Source organism: Mycteria americana, chromosome Z (genome assembly GCF_035582795.1).
Source record: "Mycteria americana isolate JAX WOST 10 ecotype Jacksonville Zoo and Gardens chromosome Z, USCA_MyAme_1.0, whole genome shotgun sequence".
Taxonomy (NCBI): Eukaryota; Metazoa; Chordata; class Aves; order Ciconiiformes; family Ciconiidae; genus Mycteria; species Mycteria americana.
This window is the reverse complement of record NC_134396.1, coordinates 47834758-47848682: the sequence shown is the minus strand read 5'-3', so window position 1 is coordinate 47848682 and position 13925 is coordinate 47834758. Positions and strand designations below refer to the sequence as shown.

Genomic DNA, 13925 nt, shown 5'->3' with positions numbered 1-13925 from the left:
TCTGTAACTGAAGTATAAAAATGAAAGGCCCGAATTCTTGTCTCTTTCTGTTACCTTATTTTAAAGCATGTGTCTGTTAAGAAGCCAGTAGGAAAATTTCAAATGAAAGATGAATTTAGACTCACCGGCTTTAGTCATGAGACTTTGGTAAGAAATTCGTGTTCCCACAGTAGGGTACTTCTGGTCACAGTGAGATGGATGATGATGAGGAAATCTGAAAAGGAAATTCCAATTTCCTTTTTGAATGGCACAATACGTGATATACAAACATCCAAACTTTACAGACATTCATGTATCTTCTCTGGATGATGCTAAAAGGATGAAACAAAGCATCAAGTCATGGAAGTTTTACTAGAATTTTCTTTCCATACATGTAAGTCACCAGTAACCAACATTTCAGCTTTTAATTGTGATAATCCCCTGAATCTGAGCATGTTTTGTATCACCTTAGAGGCAGAAATGTCTTTTTTTTTTTTTTTTTCAAAAACAGGGGAAGTATGACCTAAGCATGAAAACATTGCAGTATGCTGAGACTAAGCATCTCCCTGTAGGACATCTGTGCAACCACAGGCCCTTGTGTTCACTGAAGGAAATGTGAATTGCAAATTTATGTCCTATGTTGTGCCAGAGACCACGCTGCCTGACACAAACGCCTTCTATGTTTAATATTTGCAGTCATAAAGGCTTATCATGATTGCTTTCCTGACGTGTTCTAGTGCAGTCTGGGACTAATACAAAAACTTATGACCATGTGTCTGAAAAACTAATTTTTCCTCAGTTGTATCAGTAATATCTTTGACATCATCATATAGCTTTGATAACACAGCTGTGCTCAATATGAGGAGCAATTTCTAAATCTTTGCCTTATAAAGTATTTTGAATTTAAGTGCTGAATTATAGTAGTGCATTGAAATAGCAAGGTTATTCAAGAAAAGTATTTTTCTGAGCCCATGTCTCCACAGTCCACATGATTTAATCTTTCCTTTTGAAATCAAAGTCTGTAGCCTTTAGCACTGTGAAAATAACTGTTTCAGGTTTGGGCCGTATATAACAGATTGAGAGCATTCTTGACTCTGCAGTGAGGCAGCTCAGTGCCTGTCATATACGTTTTTCCCACTAAGCCATCCGGTCTGTCTTGCATTGACAGGGGCTTACAGCTACAATCTGCTTGTTCCCAAAGAATGGCTCTGTATTATAAAGATGCATGCTAATCTGTAAGAGATTTTAATATTTCCACTTTTTTTCCTCATAGAACTTAATAAATGAACTTCCTTCAGAGCAAAAATTGTGCTATCTGAAGAGCTGAAATAGCAAACTGAGCAAGCTGAGGATAAAATGTAGTCATAGTTTTTAAGACTAGGAGGCATGATTATAATCACCTGATCAGCGTCCCTGACATAGATTTTGATCCAATAGTCGCAGCCTCAAGCTTTTAATTTCTGAGTAAGTAGCTATGCTTTTCATAAACTCTCAGTTTTACCATAAAAACTCCCAAAGACGAAATCCGCCACATTTCTACTTTTTCTACTTCACACCACCTTATTTTACTTTGGTCTGATATCAGGGTGGGCCAAATGGAGGCCCATAGGCTAGATAGAGCTTAGGAGACATTTGCATTCAAGCCATTACCTTACACTTTGAGGAGACAGGGAGCAGTGGGCAGCATCCTGCAGGAGAATGCTTTCGACTGACAGCATACTGGCAGCCCTCTTCTCTCTGTACTCCTGTGTCTTGATGCATGGTCACAATCACAGGCTCCAGAAACATAGCATGGACTAGTATGTTATCCAGCACCTTCTTTCCTTCTTCCTTACCTCTGATATAGCTGTCCTTTATCTTTACCAACACAGATACCACAGCCTGCGAATCAGAGGAACGGTTATTTCACAAACTCTTCTCCCAGTATAACCAGTTCATCAGGCCAGTGGAAAATGTGTCTGATCCTGTCACAGTGTATTTTGAAGTGGCTATTACCCAGCTTACAAATGTGGTAAGACTCATTACAGAATACTGCTGAGATTTGGGGATAGTTGCAAACACATGCAAATTGCTAAAGCAGCAGATGTAATTGTGATGGTTGCACCTACAACTCTCATAGCTGACATTGTCATGTGTGCATATATGTAGGTGCTGAGACCTTTGCTGTTCTTTCTGTCAGCCAAGTCGCTCCAGTTGCCCGAATGAGCAGTTCGAACTACACAGATTCATTTGCTTACTCTGTAGCGTCAAATCCCTCTGCTCCGGGCAGCAGCCTCTGGCACCCAGAGTAGCAGTACCAAATGTTCAAGTCCACTCTCCCCAGGGCTAGCCCATTCCAGAGACACCTGGTTGTGTCCACGTTGTGTAGCATGTGGCCTAGTTCTCCTGTGGGACCAGTGTTGTTTCCCAGTGGCCCTGAGAGATAAACCAGTCTTCTTTTTTTTGCATGCTTTTTCAGTCTGTCTGTTCCAAAATAACATAAGAGAAGTGCAGCTTGCAGAGTGGTGTTTTAAAACATGGAGCTGGGGATGAATGTTGTGTGTTCTGGGATGCACTGTATAGAAGGGTGAGTGTGTCTGAGGTGGCAGACCTGCTGGGCACGGCAGAGGGACTATGGAAGAAGCAAAACCTGACCTTAACCCTTGCTGAAGTCTGCTCTGTGAAGCAAATGATCCACAGAACAGAGGCTCAGTTTTGATTCTGAAGGTACCTAGTTGTGTCCATAATGAAGTGACAGGCAAACAGTGAGGAGCAACATTCAACAGCAGCCAGGGAGCTAAGTTATCTGAGAGTATACCTGAAGGCATTGTAAGTCCTCATGGTGAAGACAATTGTCACTTTTTGGAGTTCCTTTGTCAAAGTATTTTGTTTCCATGTTACAGGTAGCTTGGCAGGTTTCAGTAGTTCTGTCTCACGTTGCAGCCCCTGGTGCCCAGTGCTGTCTTTGGAGAAAAAAAGGACAATATGTAATATGTAAATCAGTTGGATTTTCTCAAGAAAGAGTCATTTTTACAAGAACTTAGATAGTTTAACCCATAGACGGGAGCCCTACAGGCCTTTCAAAATGATCTTTGTGCTTAATCTTTAGTACGCAATGTTGAAAATTCATCTACAACATTTTCTACCTTTGGCTTGTAAATATCTTAAATTTTTTGAGTCCACATGCTTAAAAACTAAGAACTACCCAAAGCAATATTCTTGCAGAAATTTTCATTGTGAATGCCAGCCTGCATTCATAAATATATATAATATGAGTCTTTCTAAATACTTTCAGGCTGAAGGCTCATTAGAACAGGATCCAATCTTTTATTTTTGTGTCTCTTGCAGCACCTTCCTGATTCATCACTGATGGGCAATAGCAATAATTGACTGTAAATAGAAGGTATCAGTACAACAGTGACCTAATTTAGTGGTGGTTGAGTGCATTTGCTTTAGAGGTTTGCACAGAAATACGAGAACACTGTGGTACAGATGCCATTTTCCTTGAATCTTGACCAGTACTGTGTAAACAGAGCTTTTTAAACACTGAGTCCAACAAAACATGTAGCCACCAGCAGAGCCTTATTCCTCTGGTACTGGTCAGAACAACTGTAAGCTTTGTGTTCTCCAGGTACTCAGGCCCCTGGCAAAATAGTACAGCTCTTTGTATGTCTGATATTTGTGGGGCATAATTTTTCAGTAGAGCTTTAAAAATTTTTCAGTAGAGCTGCACGTGACTGTGCAGAATATGTAAGCCCCTTGAAAATAGCCAGAAAAAGTCTGCTATAAATTCATGTGGAATTCAAGTTGCCATTTTTATCAGAATAAGTTTGTAGCTGTCTCAGGATACTGTAACTGATTTATGGAGTGAAGATGTGCATGCCTTTGTTTCTTTCTAGGATGAAGTCAATCAGATTATGGAAACAAATTTGTGGCTAAGACACGTAAGTGACTGCATTGCATTTCTGATGCATTTTGCATTGATATGATGAAATGTGTGTTACCTTGTAAGCTACATCTACAGAATAAGTGCTTGTTTTCTAACAAAGATGTTAAAGGTGTAGATAAGGACAAGCTTCATTAACCAAAGATGTATTTGAAAAAGTCATTTCTTTATTCTTATTTCCAAGAAGTTACATCTCCCATCTCTCCTGTGTGGTATATTCTCCGCCAACTTAATGATCATTGGTTTAGCTGGTAAATCTAGCTGGATGTACCCATTAAAGAGTGATTAAATATGCAGCTCTGCAGTCCTAGGTCATCTCCATATTGAAGATTCCAACCAAAACATTTATTAGCAAAAGGAGCATGTCTCCATTTTTCCTGATGGTTTTAGCATTTATACATAGACGAAGATCCTTAGATAACCTAAACTGCTGAGAACAACAAGCCAACTTCCACCGAAACCAGTTTCCTTCAGGCACTGATCGTGGTCCACACAAAGCTTTCTGTAAAAGATACTGTACTTATGGTCAGGACCTTCAGGGTAGGCTGCGAGAGCATGGAGCACGCCCCATGATGGGGCACTAGACAGCAATGCAAGAGAGCTGCTGGGCATCCCTTGCTGCCCCTGACTTGGTAATTTGCTACCCCTGTGGAACCAATAATGTCCCCTGGCAGCAACTGTGCATATGTACCTCCTTTCTCGTTAGGATGCTGGTCTCCTTTGATGCTGGCCTCCTTTACCCTGCAGGGCGCACTCTCGTGGCAGCAGCAGCAAGGGCTGTATTTCCTCTCTGCAGTGGGGAGGTAACCTTGCACAGGTAAGGGTCTATGCCGGTGTAGCAAGACAGAGGAGAGATCTCAGCATGTCAGCAATGGATAACAATTGGCATCCCATCCCCTCACAGAGGAGGGAGTAACAAATCAATGTGAGCAATATTCATATATGTCCAGTGTTTCTCCCAGTCATGGTCTTGTTGTCTTTCAGACCATTGTCTCCTTCTACACATGCTGCACTTTCAGTCTTTATCATAGCCTGCCATTTTACAGAAAGATCTGAGAAGCAGGTATTTGCTGATAATACAAGGTTTTAAAATCCTTGTCCGTTCTTCTTTCAGATTTGGAATGACTACAAATTGCGATGGGATCCCAGAGAATACGACGGCATTGAATTTGTTCGGGTACCAGCAGATAAAATTTGGAAACCAGATATTGTCTTGTATAATAAGTATGATGAACACTTTTCCATTTTACGCTTTCTCTCAAAAGTGTCCTCTTGCAGTGTCCATGAAAGACATTTTACTTCCATGGTAATTTTCTTTTCTTTGTCTCATTTGTCTTTCTAGTGCTGTGGGAGATTTTCAAGTTGAAGGCAAGACTAAAGCCCTCCTTCGCTATGATGGAATGATCACCTGGACCCCACCAGCTATTTTTAAAAGCTCCTGTCCTATGGATATTACCTTTTTCCCATTTGATCATCAGAACTGTTCACTGAAATTCGGCTCATGGACCTATGACAAAGCCAAAATTGATCTTCTGATCATTGGATCCAAAGTAGATATGAATGACTTCTGGGAAAATAGTGAATGGGAAATAGTTGATGCTTCTGGCTACAAACATGACATCAAATATAACTGCTGTGAAGAGATCTACACAGACATAACATATTCCTTTTATATTCGAAGGTTGCCAATGTTTTACACCATAAATCTGATCATTCCCTGTCTCTTCATCTCATTCCTGACCGTGCTAGTTTTTTACCTGCCATCTGACTGTGGTGAGAAGGTGACTCTTTGCATCTCTGTGCTCCTTTCTTTGACTGTATTTTTACTGGTGATCACAGAAACAATCCCATCCACCTCTTTAGTAATCCCTCTTGTAGGTGAATATTTACTCTTCACTATGATATTTGTGACTCTGTCAATTGTCATCACGGTGTTTGTCCTGAATATACATTACAGGACTCCAACCACACACACAATGCCCAAATGGGTAAAAACCGTCTTCCTTAGCCTGCTCCCCAAAGTCCTGTTGATGCAGAGGCCGCTAGAACAGCAGAAGAAAAACATTTCCAGAAAAAACAAGAAAGGATCAGCCAATACGTCAGGCAAGTCAAAGCACAGCAAACACAAAGATACCAAATCACACAAGGAGCAGCGATGCAGTCACTGTGATCAGGCAACTGAACTCACTACCACCAAAAGAAGACGATCAAGCCATCAGTCACTGAAATGGATGGCAGAGCACATGGACTACTCCCCAGAAGTGAAGGATGTCATTAGCAGCGTTCAGTTCATTGCAGAGAACATGAGGTCTCAAAATGAAACCAAAGAGGTAAGGGAGGTAACCACCCAGCTGGGCATGGGGCCACACTTCCAGCAAGTGAAAACATGATCTAGGAGGGCAGCCCAGAGGAACTGGAGTTGTTGGGTGTAGAGAAGAACATTTGGAGACCTGTGAATGGGTCAAAGTTTCCTACAGAAAGGGAGGAGCTAAACCATCCACTGGGGATGGAACAAGAAAAGTGATCTCATCTGTTCTTGCTCTATCCCCAGTGGATAACTTAAGCAGCGAGACAGTTTTAGATTAGACATGAGGCTCACCCTTCAAAGGAGAAGAAGAGGAGCTTCAGCCTGTTGCAGCCATGCGATCAGCAGTGATTCAGACAGAGTTGATCTTGCCATGGGCCCGGGGATAGACTAGACGGGACCTTTCAAGGTGTCTTCCAACCCCATTTCTGTAGATCTTCAGAAGCAACCCTCTTCCACTGCTCACCAACTGCTCAGCCCTGGTAAGCAGTGACATCTCAATAGGAAGTGTGCTATTTGCCAAGCAGGGTGCTTTTCTGTGTTAGTAATGGAACAAGCAAATTTGGGAACTGCTTTTTAAAGAACAGGGCTTGTCTAGCAGTGCAGTAGTTGATCTGCAGAAGAACTATTCTCAGCCAGTGATAAATCCGGTAAAGATATTCCTTTCAGAATGCTGTTTGTACTCGGTTTCAGTCTGGTGTGTTCTGATTCTTTTACAGTGATTTGACTAATTGTGGCTGCAGCAATACAGTATTTTCAGCCATGACAAACATATGTTGAAATAAAAGTTGAGTTTTGGGGGAAGACAGCTGAATAAAAACAGACAACAGATGAATAAAGACAGATTTTAAAAAGAGAGAGAGAGGGGTTTAAAAATGAGGCTTGGCATTTGAACTAATGGATTTGCTTGTGTGAGGTTATAAATCTTTCATCCTAACTGGGATTACTGTCATAGAAAATTATGCACATTGGAATTTAGAGAATTCTGGGGCTATGTCCTCAGGTGTAAACACAAGCAACTAAAAGCAGCTCCAGGAAAGATTATCTGACATCCCCCCACACCCAGACCTCACAAGGAACAGGAATTCTCTGACACTTCAAGATAGTTTAAAAAAGTGTTTAGAACCTAACAAAACATTTATCTGTGATCTATCGTGAAATGTTTGCTTTTGGTTTTGAAGTTTTTTAGATGCTCTATGACGGCAAAATCCATTTCAAAATTAAATACTTCTGTATTTGTATTGAAAAACACAAACACTTTGTGAGGAGAATGTTGAGAGGTATTCTTTCTATCAGAATATTTTGTTGAAATCAGCACAAATTCATGCAACTTCTGTGCAACCCCAAAATTACTTTTTTTCCCTTTTTTATGTCCTGCAGAAGAAGTTTCATCTGAAAACAGAGTCCATAACTTTCTGAATAAAGGGCTACAGTTAAGGTGACTGAATGGTGACTGAATGCATAGGATGAGTGGGTAAACATGCCAGCCCAAAGCAAAAGATGGGAATCTTATCAGCACAGAGGAGGATGAGGATTGAGCTGAGCCTTGCTTAGTACCTATGCCCTTAATGTTTTGCTTGACCTCAACATTTTAGACCTGCTCTCACTGCCACACCAGCTGCATAAAACATATCCATGTACCGTATTCCGCTGATTTCTCTGATGCACTCCAAAAAAGAAAAGGCTTTGCGTGAAGCAGTCCAAATAAACATGCTGCCTTGATTATACAGCTCACGATAAGTCTTCCATTGCCAGTTTTGCTGATTTGCATTTTACAAATCTCTCCTGCCACATGAAATTGTACTCTTAGTCTGATGTGTGCATCAGCAGCTCTGTATCTTACCTTTCAAAACATACTAGGGATGGGAAGCAGGGTTTTTCATTTGAGAAAAATCCTCTCTTTGGGGAAAAAAAGGGGTTTCTTCTCAGGCAAGGACTGAGGAAATGATTCTTCAGGCTGCTTCTGCTTCAGCCAGACATACAAAGCTGTATGGGTGATATCATGCCCTAGTCCTTTATAAATAAAAGCCCTTTAAAAACTGTGGCAACATTTACAGCAGCTGGAGTTCTTGCTGCATTTTCTTTCACAAGAAGTACAGCAGCAGCCTCTGGAGGAAAACATCAAGAAACTGGGAAAACAAGTGGAAGATCCCTCAGCAGAGAGCTCTTAACCAGTCACTAGTTTTATATGAGTGAACATTCTTCTGATACAGTGGTCCTTGTATCAGTTTAAAGGACAGCAACTTCATTGAATGTGGTTCTAAGGTATATCTCTCAGACACACAAAATCCACTCTGGCCTGCTTAGCACATGACACTGTGGTTTGCTTAGTCAGGGCCCTTGCTTTGCTATAGTCCGTGTGTCCAGCTGTCCAGTTTGCTGGAATCAATGGGGCTTGATTGGAGTGACAGTGTGGCAAATCAGGCCAGAATAGCAAACTGTCTCTTGTGTGGGCTGTCAGGATAAATCCTTTGACAGGGTCTGGTGATGTGCGGCTATGGTGATTCTGCCTGCTGTTAAATCACCCCACTCTGCACCCACCACATGATCAGGTCCTATTTGTTAATGTCATCGTCACAGCTACAGCTTGCTAACAGACTTGAATATTTAGAAAAATTCAGCAGACTAGGACAGTGTTGAATGTTCTCAGCCAAAAGTGGTAAATACTATTAGAAAATCAGCCCCCTCTAAAGACATTTGAAAACTCCAGCAACTATAAGCACAACAAGCAACATTCTTGACTGCGTGTATGTTCTTCCTCACATTCAAAAGCATAAGGGACATTTCTACTGTGTCATGTCAACTCATTACATGTCAACTCATTACAATGTCAATGTTACATTACATGTAGTTTATCCTTTTCATTTTTTTTCTCTTGCAGGTGGAAGATGACTGGAAATACGTAGCTATGGTGATAGACAGAGTATTTCTCTGGGTATTTATAATCCTTTGTGTGTTTGGGACTGCAGGGCTCTTTATCCAGCCGCTAATAGCAGATACATAACTTGATCACTGCTTTTTATCCACTTTTGTTCTTGTTTCATTTTCGATTCAGAACTGTCCCCTATATTTCTCTCCTTTTACATAACCCCTCAGCTCATCGCCTCCTCAGCACCCAGCCACAGAGGAAAGGAGAAAGAGAGAGAAGGGTCCTCTAGGAAAGCAAACAACCCCAAAATAGAATGAGAAGAGGACTGAAAATGGGAGATGATCATGTGGTCTTTCTACAGTGGAACGCCTGGGATTTTTAGAGTGCCTGCCTGTCTTTCCCTCAGTGAGATCAGCAGTAACAACCACACTGAGGGTCACAGGAGCAGATTGAAGTTATTGAGCTTTTCCCTTGGTTTCAGTACAGGGGGCTATTAGGACAGTTCAGGCACTTCTGAGTGCATTGCCCAAAGAGGACTCTACCTGGCTTCATTTTTATCTCCTGATCATAACTCTTCCTCAGCTTTGAGTTAATTTGCATTTCCTCTCTATTTCTCTCCATGTACAACAGCTAATCTTTGGTATGGCACTTAGATGAGGTACCACAGCCCTACTGACTGGACCAGTGCACCTTATTGTGTTCTTGTGTCAGAGCAGTCAATAATCAAAAAAAAAAAGTACAATCAAACCAATCCCTTGACCCTGTAACATTTTCAATACAATCTAAAATAAGGGGTCTCCATCTTCTGCAACATATGTACACAAATGAGGGTCCCAGATCAACAAAGCACATGTTTATGCTTATGTTTGAAGTCAGACAGGTCTTAAGCACTTAATCATAGTTGAAGACAAACCGACTTAATATTTTGCACTGCATGTAGCCTTGCTGACATCATTTGAAGCACCCTAGAGTCAGCGAAGAGGAATAACGTGGATTGGATACGCTATGGATAACCAGAAAAGACCTGAACTATCCATGGTTACCATGTAAGGCATCCGCACTGGAAATCTACATGCTTCTAAGACTTTTAAAAACTAGTTCATCTGCCACTTCACTTTGCATGTGACTGAAGTCCCCTTTACTTCCTGATACTGAATACCAAGACCTAGGTGAGCTCCAGTAGGATTTCCAAGCCACATTTCTCTCGTCAGGTTAACAGTAGTCCCAGTCCACAGGTTCTGCTCTGAAAACTTGCTTGCTCAGGCACAGACATAAGCCCAACAGGGAAGGGTTTGTCCCTGAGTAGCTACTTACCACAGACAGAATTGGCTTGACAGCATTGGATTGATGTGAGTTTTCCTGTGTTTTTAAAACCCAAGACCAACTTGGATTACACACATCCCGGCAGGAGAAGGCTGGCTATCATGAATCCTGTGCAAAGCTGGGCACCTTGGTCCGAACAGCTCTGCAGCAACTTTTCGTTTGCATGGGTCAGTGCTGTGTGTGCAAACCTGTAACTGTAGGGACTCTTCCTTTGGGGCTGAGGTTGCTGCTATGTAACCAGGTTCCCAATCCCAGTGCGCTTAATCCTGAAACACTTTGTAGATGTGCACCTGATGTGGTTTCTATACTCTGTGGACAGTTTACCCTCAGGTACCCTGTCTGTTTAGATTCCTGTTGGTTTTGTGCTGAAGGATTCTTCTCTAAAAGGCACCATTCCAACTAAAGCCAATGGCTTCCAGAGTAAAAAGCCCTTCTCTCTTACAGGAGGCTCTAAATTTAACTGTACAGTGTCAGTGCAGTGTTTTCAGTGTCTGCCATGTGTCAGTCTCTGCTTTGAACATTACCAAACCTTGGAAGGTATGACTCACTGTTTCTGAAGTCCCTGACTGGCCTTTTACTCTTCTTTGATGCTCCATAATAAAGAGAATAGGACTGAATAAATGTGTATGTCAGAGATAAAGGTGGCATGACAAGAGTATAATTGTCTTAATCCAGTAGTTGAAATATGTGAAGCCATGATGTTCTAGAAGAAAACTGTATTTTCTGCAATCGCCCCGAATGTTGCATAATTATGTAGCGACTGACAGACAGATGTATGAACAAGCATGGTTTGTTTTGTCAGCCTGTCAATTAAATACCACTCCTGGGATATACTTTCTTGAAGAATTTGTATTTTTTTAAAAAATCCCTGCTGTACACTGTGTTTAGAGATGCTACTAAATGACATTTGCTCTGCTGGCTCTTTAATCAGAAAGGAGGGGAGGGGAAACAAAGGGAATTTGAAGAGGAGGGCTGCACTCTGAGCCCAAAAGCTTCATTTCTACAGGAAAGATATCTGACTGCCAGCATTCACTGTTGCAGTCTATGACCATACAAACAATGAAAATATTATGGCTGAAGGTGTACTGCATTGATGTCTTAGGCATGACAACTACTACCCCACAGCCAGTAAGCTGACTTCAGCAAAATCCCTGGTTTTTTATCAAAGCATTCACAATTGTACAGCTACTCATCTCCAGTTAGGAAGCCTCCGTGCCCCAGCATCAGCTCCCTGAATTTGTCATTTACAGTACTACACATCTCTCTGTCTTGCCTCTGGACCTCAAACACAGGGCTTGGACAGTTTAGCTCATCAGCCTGGTATCATAATAAAGGAAGATTTACAAAGTCATGTTCTGTCTCTTTCTGAATGTACTATTTCCCTTTCTTTCCCCCCACCCAGTAACTTTTGGATCCTTCTTTTGCCATTTTCAGCTGTGTTTCCACATTCAAGACTGGGAGCCTTTTGTAGTCCTGTCAGCTTGGTGAAAGTAGTTGGCTGATTAGAGAGTGGGGGTGGGGGACATGACAAGCATCTCACCTTGGAGAAAGCTGCAGGAGGGGCCCACCTCTGAGCAGACATGGAAGAACCCACACAAAAGTGACGTTTTTGCTTGGCCCAACTCTTTTTGGGGGACCTTCTAACTGAAATACGAAGAAAAGCTTCAACCAGAGCTGGTGCCATCCCAGACACTGAGTTGGGTCGCACGTCACGCACAGCCACGGGAGAAGTACCCATGTTCATTGCAGGGCACACAGAGTGGTGTGTCTGTTCTCGCCCCCTCAGCTTCAAAGCTGCATCAGCAACGCCCCTTATTATATGTCCCAGTGATAACAGTAGCACTGGCAGCAAGAAATCTCCTTTCCTTGAGAGTGATGGCATCTATGAATTAATTTTAAAAGCACAGAAGCAATTTGACAGCTTGACTAGCTCATTACATTCTCTTCCCAAGGGAGACCATCTTTCCACTTTCCCCCCACTAAAAGGCCCAGAGGAGTTTGTCATATTTGTCTCTTGGTGAATGGATGATACACATGGTCCTGCCAAGCACTGCCAAGGCTCTGGCAAACCAGTGCCCAGAAATCAAGGCAACACATGTTGAGGCAGCAGTAAGGCAGAGGGTTGCTGGTTTTTTTTAAGATTTGCAATTTGCAATGTTGTCATCCACAGGCAGAACCCATGCAGGAGAGGGAAGGAGCCCATCAGAGGACTGTCTGCCCAAATGTCCTCCCTAGTTGTGTTTTTTAGTGGCAGGCCAGGCTGTGGGACATGCTGAATGTATTTGTGGGACAGCAGCAAAGACATTCAGGGAAGATCAGAAACAGCCAGTGCAAGGAATCGGGCGGGAGTGTTGATCTGCTCAAGGGTAGGAAGGCTCTGCAGAGGGACCTGGACAGGCTGGATCGATGGGCTGAGGTCAATTTTATGAGGTTCAACAAGGCTAAGTGTCAGGTCCTGCACTTGGGTCACAACAACCCCATGCAACGCTACAGGCTTGGGGAAGAGTGGCTGGAAAGCTGCCTGGCAGAAAAGGACCTGGGGGTGTTGGTTGACAGCCGCCTGAATATGAGCCAGCAGTGTGCCCAGGTGGCCAAGAAAGCCAATGGCATCCTGGCTTGTATCAAAAATAGTGTGGCCAGCAGGACTAGGGAAGTGATCGTCCCCCTGTACTCAACACTGGTGAGGCCGCACCTCGAATACTGTGTTCAGTTTTGGGCCCCTCACTACAAGAGAGACATTGAGGTGCTGGAGCGAGTCCAGAGAAGGGCAACGAAGCTGGTGAAGGGTCTGGAGCACAAGTCTTATGAGGAGCGGCTGAGGGAGCTGGGGTTGTTTAGCCTGGAGACAAGGAGGCTGAGGGGAGACCTTATCGCTCTCTTCAACTACCTGAAAGGAGGTTGTAGAGAGGTGGTGGTCGGTCTCTTCTCCCAGGTAACAAGTGATAGGACAAGAGGAAATGGCCTCAAGTTGCGTCAGGAGAGGTTTAGGTTGGATATTAGGAAAAATGTCTTTACTGAAAGGGTTATCAAGCATTGGAACAGGCTGCCCAGAGAGGTGGTAGAGTCACCGTCCCTGGAGTTCAAAAAACATGTAGATGCGGCACTTCAGGACATGGTTTAGTAGGCATGGAGGTGTTGGGCTGACGGTTGGACTAGATGATCTTAGCGGTCTTTTCCAACCTTAATGATTCTATGATTCTATGATTCTATTATTCTAAGCAAATAGTGAGTAGTGAGACTACACATGTAGCAGTCCCAGATGCAATGCTAGGAAGACCAGAGGCCAAAAGCCATACCTGTGCAGTGTTCATACCCCTCCCACTCCAAGGGCCTGAGCCCTGCTGACCTTTACCAGCATAAGCCAGAAGCAGCAGCTTGGCATCAGATGCAGCCACGTGAGACACAGCCATGCGTTGCCTGCGGGTGGGCAACCAAAATGTCGCAAGGTGAGGACAGGACCATCTGCCAGCTAAATACCTGAAGCACTTGCCCAGGAGAGGATTTTGTCATCTCTCATGGCTAAC

At 42.9% G+C, this 13925-nt stretch overlaps 1 protein-coding gene across 1 annotated transcript in view; it reads left to right on the top strand.

Annotated features, from left to right (window-relative positions):
- Positions 1–11221, top strand: part of CHRNA6 (cholinergic receptor nicotinic alpha 6 subunit) — a 38776-nt gene extending 27555 nt beyond the window's left edge. The window contains exons 2-6 of the mRNA XM_075488468.1: positions 1851–1990; positions 3858–3902; positions 5019–5128; positions 5247–6234; positions 9091–11221. Coding sequence (XP_075344583.1) covers positions 3876–3902; positions 5019–5128; positions 5247–6234; positions 9091–9213 — 1248 coding nt within the window. The 5' untranslated portion in view covers positions 1851–1990; positions 3858–3875 and the 3' untranslated portion in view covers positions 9214–11221. The remainder of the gene's footprint in view (positions 1–1850; positions 1991–3857; positions 3903–5018; positions 5129–5246; positions 6235–9090) is intronic.
- Positions 11222–13925: the final 2704 nt, after the last annotated feature.